Raw genomic sequence first — 9,780 nt, 5'->3', positions numbered from 1 at the left:
GTAAGTCTTTTTCATGATGACTATGAATGGACTCAACCTCTTGATTATGAACATATTCCATTCCGCTGTCGTAAATGTCATGAACATGGTCATCTGTTCCGAGACTGCCCTCTGACCTCCCAGCTCAAATCTTCTGTTAATGAACCCAGCAAAGACTCTGAGGGTTTCATTAAAGTGCCTTCTCGACGCAGACATACTAAAAAACAGGCTGCTACTCCCTCAAGCCCCAAAAAGCTAGCCTCCCAAAACAGATTTCAAGCCCTCGCTCCTCAAGATCCCTCAGTCTCACAGCCAAATGTATCCCCTGCCTCGCCTCTGCAGCCATCATCATCCAAGGATCTTAAAAACCCCTCGGATCCTTCCTCCTCTATAATGGCCAATGCTCCTCTTGACTCGAATGCCAAAATGCCAACCATAGAAGCTGATATACACCCCTCATCCATGGATCTTGATGCCGCACTAGCCCTCAGTTTGCATGAGGAGGCTACAAAAGACCCTCAGAACATCCCCATTATTATGGAGGAAGATCAAGAAACGGTAAGTATAGATGGTCTGGATATACTTAAACTTGAAGAGGCCTGCAAGCAAAAAGAATATAATTCAATCCCCCCATGGGAAATAGACAGACTTGCAGGAGTCCTTGCCAAAGCTCAGCACAACAAATGTCTTGGAGTACAAGCAGGCAGTCCATGGGACGGCAAGAAAATCCAAAAAGAAACCAAGAAAAGAGGACGCAAAACCGATTTGCAAAGAACCATCATTCTAGGAGAAATACTTATGGAATCTGGGAGATTTCCGAAGTTGACCACGTTTTACAAGCCCCACCCCCAAAGTTCCCCATGAAGCTTATCTCCTGGAACATGTGTGGGCTCAACAGTCCTTCGAAACACAGAATGTTGAAGAATATGATACAGTTGGAAAAACCAGCAGTGGTATTCCTTCAAGAAACAAAAAGTATTAGTACAGCGCTTGAAAAGATCCTTCGCAAAGCCTGGAGCGGAAGTAGATCAGTTTCCGTGGACGCAGTAGGGGCGTCGGGCGGGCTCTCCATTGCATGGAATCCGCAAATCCTGAAGCTACAAGACTTTCATGCAACCCACCATTTCATTCAAGCTAATTTTCATCTTATTGGAACGGACATTCATGGACTCCTCACCAATACATACTTCCCGCAAGATATGCACCACAAGCTAGATGTGCTGGAAGCATTAACAGATCTAAACTCAACCAGACAATTCCCATTGTGGATAAGTGGAGGCGCCTTCAATCTTATCACTCATCTGGGAGAAAAAAAAGGCGGGCGCATGAAGCTAGAAGATGACAGCGCCGGTTTCAAAGACTTCATTCGAAGTAATCAGCTTATAGACATACAAACTTCCAATGGCACCTTCACATGGACGAACAAGTGCAGGGGAGTACACAATATTGCCTCGCGACTTGACCGCTTTCTCATCTCAGACAACGCTATCCACCTGGGCGGAGACTTTAACGCTTCCATCCTACCTCAGGGGGGATCGGACCATTGGCCAATCATGCTGCAATGGACGAGACCTGGTAAACACAGCAATCGACCATTTAAATATGAAGCCTTTTGGGCCAGTCATCCCAAATTCAAAGAGGTGGTCCAAGAGGCATGGAAATCATTCTCTCCTCCAGAAGGCGCAAAGATGTTCATATTTCAACAGAAACTCCGACATCTCAAGCAAGTATTGAAGGTGTGGAATAAAACTCAATTCGGGAACATCACGGAATCTAGGAAAAAACTGGAACAGGAAATGAGCACAATACAGCAAACAATCATCCTAGAAGGCAAAACAGAGGAATTGGCAGACAAGGAGCAAGCCACATGGACAGCGTTAGAAGCTCGGAGATCTCAAGAGGAAATCCTCTGGCGCCAAAAATCCAGAATAAAATGGTTAAAAGAAGGTGAGAAAAATACAAAATTCTTTCATCGATCTACCATTCAACGGCGAATGCACAATAACATTACCTTCATCAACAATAACCAAGGGGAGAAATTAGAAACGCATGAAGATATGGAAAAAGAGCTAAGGGATTACTTTCAGGAAGCACTTAAGGAACAAACCAGAAGCAGAACAGCAGCAATACAAGAGGTCACTAGGCACATCCCCAAGCTCATCACAGAAGAACACAACAAAAATTTGCTGCAACCAGTCACAAAGCAAGAGGTAGAGGAAGCAATGGCGTAGTTAAAAGATGGTAAGGCTCCTGGACCTGATGGCTTTAATGCAAATTTTTTTCATGATTTCTGGGAACTAATACACGCAGAGGTCTGGGAACTAGTGGAAGAATCTCGCTCCATGCACTGGCTCCTCCCCTCTCTCAACTCCAAGTTCATTGCTCTGGTTCCCAAGGGGGAAGAAGCCAATACGCTTGACAAATTCAGGCCCATAGCCCTCTGTAATGTTATTTATAAACTCATCTCCAAGGTAGTGGCCAATCGGCTCAAACCCCTCCTGCCGCTTCTTGTCCTTCCGGAACAAATGGGTTATGTCGAAGGTCGCCAAATCATGGATGGCATCATCCTTTCTAATGAGGTGCTCCACTCCCTAAAAATCCTAAAGAAACCTGGTATGATTATGAAGCTTGATCTATCTAAAGCCTTTGACAAGCTTAGTTGGGAGTATATTCAGAAGATGCGGCTAGCCTTTGGCTTTAATGTAACATGGACTAGATGGATCATGAGCCTTATCTCATCTCCCTGTTTCTCGGTTCTTCTCAATGGCTCCTCATCTTTGCCTTTCCGCTCATCAAGAGGCATCCGGCAAGGGGACCCCCTCTCGCCTTTCATTTTCGTTCTGATGGCGGAAGGGCTCAGCCGCCTTATACACCATGCTATCTCCTCTCAAGCAATCAGAGGCATAACGCTTCATGGCCTCTCCCCCTTATCTCATCAACAGTTTGTCGACGATACCATGCTCTTTGGCCATCCTTCTTCTTCTGAAGCTAAATCCTTCAAAGCCTTGCTCGAGCTGTTCTCTGAAACCTCAGGGACCTCCATCAATGCTTCTAAATCTAAGCTCTTCTTTTTCAATACCCCTGTCTCCATTCAAAGGAATATAGCGCGCATCCTTGGCTTCACCATTGCAGTGCTCCCGTCCAAATACTTGGGTGCTCCTCTTATGGTCTCTGCTCTCAAGCATGCATCCTGGCGCACGCTCCTGGACAAGATGGAAGCCAGACTCTCATCCTGGACATACCGATCGCTAAACACAGCCAGTCGACTTGTAATGATCAAGTCCGTGCTCCAGGCTATGCCTCTTTACCTCTTCTCCATATTAGCTGCTCCCAAGTGGGTACTCAAAGCCATTCGAAATCTTCAGCGGAACTTTCTATGGGGATCCACAGCTCTCAACAGGAAATGGGCCCTTGTTAAATGGTCAGAAGTATGCCAACTTAAATCAAAAGGAGGATTAGGCCTGCGGGATCCAATGCAAAGTAATCATACCATGGGCGCGAAAGTTTGGTGGAACTGGCTGGTCAAACCTCTAATTCCATGGGCAAAACTCTGGCAAGCCAAGTATGCACCTGGCAGTCAATGGGAGGATCTCATCAGAATAAGTCCAAGCATCTCTGGCTCCATGATCTGGAATGCGGCTAAGCTACACAGTGCATTCATACAGGAGTACAGTTTCTGGGAAGTTCATTCCGGTAACTCAGCGCGTTTATCGGAAGATTCGTGGCAACAACTTCCAAAGCTTGCCACGATTTTCCACAAACCACTTTGGCAGACTTACATGCAAAGCCACAGTTTGGTTCGCATCTCCCAATTCTGGCAACAACAGGCAAACAGCGATTACCAACAATGGAAGCCAGCTTGCTCATGGCAACCGGGATGTCAAGAAGAGACCCACGCAGATATTGAGGAAGAATTAAACCATAGGAAAATCAAGCAGTCAAATAAGCAGGATAAGCTGAGATGGGGGAACACAACAAAGGGAACCTTCACCACGAAAGAGGCTTATATACTGCGATATGCTCCAAGTCAAAACAACAGAGATCCGTTATGGAATAATATATGGCAGCCCAAACTTTGGCCCAAAGTTTCAACCTTCCTATGGTTGTTGAGCAAAAAACGCATCCTTACTTGGGCCAACTTGCAGAGAAGAGGATTCATTGGGCCATCAATATGTCCAAATTGCGCTCTCCAGTCGGAAACCATACTGCACCTCATGGAGACATGCCCCCTCGCAGCCCATCTTTGGAATCAAATAGAACGATGCAATCAACGAAGAGTACACCGTCAGGGAGATATCGCAAACCTACTGAGAACCTGGCACAAATCGCCGTATAAAAGTCCGCTGTTAAACTCTTTGTGGGCTCTCATCCCAGGATTCCTCTATTGGTCCCTATGGAAGGAATGGAATAACAGAGTATTCAACAATAAAAAGCGCCCTCCTGACATCCTTTGGCTACTATTCAAACAAAGTATCCAAGAAACTTTGGCGATAAGAACATGGCAAGAAACAGACTGGCCCTCTTCTCCACAAGAGCTACAGGTCTGGAAATTATGGGATCTCCACATTGCTTGCCCACCTTCTGCCCCCTCTTCATCCCCTCCCAAGATTGGCTCCCTTGTTCATTGGACACCCCCAGTATCATCAGTCTTCAAACTTAATTTCGACGGTGCAGCAAAAGGAAATCCAGGACCAGCTGGATACGGAAGTGTCATTCGAAACGATCAAGGTATCATTCAGCACATTATCTTTGGCTCCATAGGCAATGACACCAACAATGTTGCAGAACTGGAAGGCCTATGGAAAGGCATATGTATAGCCGATCAACAAGGATACTATCCGCTGGTAGCTGAAGGCGACTCATTGATCCTCATCAACGCAGCCATTCGAATTCAGGCAGGATCACCTGCTGCCAAAGTAGCTTCCAGTTGGAGATTGCTCAGCAGACTTGAAGCACTGGAGGACAGGCTCAGGAGCCCCAATAGCATTATCTTCCAACATGTTAAGAGATCCGCCAACAAGGTAGCAGATCGCCTGGCCAACCAAGGAGTTAATATGAATAGCTCACCCTTCTCAGGTCATCTCAATGAATCAAAGGACACTCAACTTCAACAGGATTGCCTTTCTCTGGGAAATCAGGACCTTCTACCCCCGGCTGTGGAGGCCTCGGGTGCGGCTGCGGGAGCAACGGCTGGAACAAGCAAGCCTGCACGCAATGAACCTCCCCACACGGATTCGAGCGCCTCTGATCCCTACGCCTGCCGAGTGGTGGAGGAACAACCGTCCACCTCCATGGATGAGTAAGTCCTCTGCTTGGCTGCGCTTTCAGTTCCAGAATGGCGGCTTCATGGTTTTTGCACGATACTTATCATCGTATGTAATGTTGGTCAAGTGTCTTGGGACAGGTATGAATGGTAGCTCTGAGTCTGTAATGGGAGCGGGTAGCATAGCTCAATGTCTGTTACGTGTCTCGTCTTTGGATCGTTGGGAAGTTCCGTGTCATTTTGGCAGGGACAGAAAGCAATCTGCGTGTAACTAGTTTGTTATCTGCGTGTAACTAGTTTGTCATGTGTCCGGGTCTAGAGTCAGTGGACAGCTCCTTAGCTCCATAGTTTTCAGGTTTATGTTCAGTCATAACGCGCTCAAATGTTCAGTGGCGGCCATCTTAGCATGGCGGATGTACTCTTTTGTAACAATTTTTGTATAATATAATAGCAGTAGTCAAATTTACAAAAAAAAAAATATAAAAGATTGCTTTAATGATGATTTCTTATCCCTATTGATAAGGACGTAAACCAATCATGAGATGAGGAAGATCGATTTAAATAGTAAGCGTTATACAGGATTAAAAAACTAATTTTTTTAATAATATGTAATAATTAAATATTAAAACACATTTGAAATTTCTGCGTTTTAAATTAGCGAATACTTTTTAAAATTAAATTAAATTTATAAGTTGTTATTTCATTGTCAATCAGGTCGTATCATTATGGGAAAGTGATCAAGAACATTTGAAGGGTTTTTCAATTTATTATAATTTATAATACTTAAAGTTATAGGTTTCATTTCTAATTTTTTAAGTTTTCAATTAGCGAATAATTTTAAAAATTTAATTTAATTTATGAGTGGTCATTTCATTCCCAATCACTTAGTATCATTATGGGAAAGTGATAGTAATAATAAAGTTATTTCTCATATTATTTTGTTTTATAAAATAATTTGAAATATTATTCGGAATTGTTTTGGAATAATTTTGGAATAGAGTAGAATAAAAGTATTTTTAGTTGGTCTTAATAATAAAGTTATATGAGAATGTTGTTGTTACTTATTATTTTTTAGTTGGTCTTAATAATAAAGTTATATGGTTTTAATAAAGTTATATGAGAATGTTGTTGTTAATTTTAAAAGTAAGGAGAGATGATTGGAATATATTAATTTTAATATTAGATCTAAGAAAAATTTTCTATTGTTTGCCACTTTTACATTTACGTCTAGCAGTTATAAAGTTGTGTGGGGAAAGAATTTTGTACTTGCACAAATCTAATGAGAATATTGAGAATTCATCTTTTTTTCTCATAATATATTGTTATCTCACGGATATGTCTCGATGACTTTGACAAACAAGTAAAAATTCTAAGGATTCACATTTTATTAAAGTATGACTTTTATTGGTAAAATAAAAGTTAAAATTTAAAAATCCATGAAATTAATTAAATCATAATTTTGAAGAAAGTTGCATCATACAAATACTTCAAAACTAATGTATAACATAAGATTAAATACAAATTATATCAGTAAAAATGGATGGTGGAAAGTTTATTTTAGAATTAAAAAATTGGAATTGTGTAAACAATTCATTATTAGATAAAAGGAAATTCTTTTTTGAGACTTATCGCTGATTATTTTATACAGTTATGAAATCTGGGGATGCAATATCTCCAGAGAATTGTAAAGGAATATCAAGCAAATTCAAAAGCTTTTCATAATTTATATAATCTTAAAATCAAAATAAATACAATCAACCTAGTGATAAAAGAGAGTCTTGTTCCATTGAGAAAATAACTATGACTAAGTACCTAATATATAAAAAAGCATAAACTATATGAATGAGAAGAGGTTTTCTAAGAGTTGTCTCATAATCTAGTCAAAACTAAGTATGTCTGGAATTGGGCTTCATGTCATACCCTTAGTAAATCATTGGAAAGACAAGAAAAAAAGTGCTCATAAAATATTGATAGTATTAAAAATAGGCATAGTCTAACTTATATACAAAATTATATTTTTTTTCAGGTTAATTTTAACCAAAATCTCTAAAAAAAATAAAAAAAACTTGAATTTAAGATGTTTAATCTATAGAATTTGAGTGCCTTGAGGGTTTTTGGTGGTGTTGAATCGATTTCTGCATTCAAAATTATATTTTAAATAATGAAAAATCATAATCTTGCTTGAAATTATATTATCCCCAAAAAAGTATTTCATCTTTAAGTTAAACTAGGTCTTAAAAATATTATTAATATAAAAAATATAATATTTTAAAAAAAAAATTAAAAAAATAACATTAACATATTATAATAAAAATATTAATCCCCATTTAAACCATTAAAATATATTTTTAAATAAATTAATATGAGAAGAAAATCAACATTAAATCTTAATTTTAAATTATATTAAAATAAAAAAATTTCATAATAATCCAAAGTTATTAACGGATTCTTTTTATTCTTTTTATAAAACTAATGTCATTAAAAATTAATAACAACCATCATATTAATCTAATGTGATTAAAAATTAATAACAACCATCATATTAATAATATTTTATTTTAAAATTAGAAATTAATAAAATATTAAATCAATATCTAAAATTATACAATAATAATATAATAATATATTTTAAAACAATAGTGTAATATATATGGAATAGAATTATCTAAATTTATAAAATTTTAACATTTTTTTTAATTCTTTTTACAAAACTCATGTCATTAAAAATTAATAACAACTATCATATTAATAATATTTTATTTTAAAATTAGAAATTAATAGAATATTAAATCAATATCTAAAATTATACAATAATAATATAATAATATATTTTAAAACAATAGTTTAATATATATTGAATAGAATTATTTGATATTCTTCCATGTTGAAACCAGGAATTCCTTTATTTCAAAAATAAATTATTTAAATCCACAATATTATCTCATCTCTCCTAGTGAACTTGATAAATGTTGATGTGGGAAATTGGAGAATTTGTAAAAACTTTTACAAAAGCGATGTCATATAAACTTTGTTTTCGTGAGACAAATTGTTAAAGCCATGTGTACAGAATAATGTAAATTTTCCTTAGTTGGCGTTGACAGGTCAAAGAGATGCAATTATTGGTGATGCGACCATTTTTTTCTTTTTTTCTTTTCATTTTTGGCAAGAAAAAACTCTCCATTTTATATTATGGTTAAAACAATACATATTTATGATGGACATATCGTCTTCATAAATCCTGAGATATTCACAACATGACCACATTGGGGAGAAGCTCCTCCACTTACATCCATCTGAACTGTTATCTAAAAATTACAACATTGATGATACTATTTACTCTCAACCACCTTTGCAATTTACACAGAGACTAATATGTGGTTCAGATCATTTGCATTTTCTGTAAATCACAATCTTAATGTAGTCTTCCCTTATATGATTTCTATACAAAATCAGATGCAAAATTTGTACAAAACTTTAAACAAAAAGAAACAGGAATTTTATATGGACTTATCTGCAATGAAGTTCTGCCTTTTTGTGCGCTCCTCAGTGATCTATCCCGACACCTTTAGATTTTCTACTTCTGTCTCATCTAGTCCCGTTTTCATCATGATGTGCATACCTTATTTTGTGGCTTGTAGTCCTTTTTTTTTATAATTCATCCGCAGTTTTGTTATGTGCCCTGCTGATGTGCTCAATGGACGAATTCTGGAAGGAACTCCATATGCTTTTTATATGTCTTAGCCAACCTTGTAGAGAAGTTCACTGGATATTGTTCTTCCTTTTAACATGGTCTATCATACATTTGGAATCCCCAAAAAATTGTACTTGAGGGATATCCAAAAACTTAATAAACCATAATAAACCCCATAAAGCAACAACTTCAACCTTCATACTTGTTCCTTCACCCACATACCAGTGTATCTGGAATTCCTTCTCTTCTGACAATTTTAAGTAAAAAACGCTCCCACATCTTCCTCCCTATGCAGCTCCATCAAAAAACCCCACCAGATAGTTGGTGGACTGAACTCTCCCCTTCTCTGTCGTTTTTTTTTCTTGGTGACTTCATTCTGTTCTAATACCACCCACTGTTCTATGGATTCATAGATTAAGTTCCCCCCCATCTGCTGAAACAAAAAATGAGATGGCTCCGATCTTTCCAGATTTCCCAGAAAATAACCAAAGCTAGCAATCTCCTAATTTTATTCTGAGTGCTCCACCATTTTAAGAACTCCTCAATTGTATTAAACTAAGTGAAAGGAATCTTCATCTTGCTAGTGAAATGTTTCCAAATTTTAACAGATCTATGGTAGTGTAAAAATAAGTGATCATTGTCCTAAGAATTATTCTTGCATAAATAGCATATCCCAGGACCATGGTGGTTCTTCTTTTGTAAGTTTTCCCATGTAAGATTTTTGTTCTTCCATGTTACCAAGAGGAAGATTACAATTTTAATTGGAATGTTAATTTTCCAAAAACTGTGAAACCAACAGTATTCAACATTCTGAATTTCTTTCATGCAAATTTTGAGATAATAGCCT

The 9,780-nt window shown here is 37.8% G+C and overlaps 1 protein-coding gene across 1 annotated transcript; it reads left to right on the top strand.

The window, feature by feature from the left end:
- The first annotated feature begins 860 nt into the window (after positions 1-860).
- Positions 861-5,282, top strand: LOC149241863 (uncharacterized). Its single transcript, XM_089370686.1, has 2 exons — positions 861-1,926; positions 2,290-5,282. Exons 1-2 carry the CDS (start codon positions 861-863, stop codon positions 5,280-5,282), a joined length of 4,059 nt encoding a protein of 1,352 aa, XP_089226812.1.
- Positions 5,283-9,780: the final 4,498 nt, after the last annotated feature.

Source organism: Pinus tabuliformis, chromosome 8 (genome assembly GCF_031772625.1).
Source record: "Pinus tabuliformis cultivar Carrire ecotype Pingquan chromosome 8, CPIR1, whole genome shotgun sequence".
Classification (NCBI taxonomy): domain Eukaryota; kingdom Viridiplantae; phylum Streptophyta; class Pinopsida; order Pinales; family Pinaceae; genus Pinus; species Pinus tabuliformis.
Note: the sequence above shows the minus strand (reverse complement) of the source record. Positions and strands in the feature narration are given on the sequence as shown.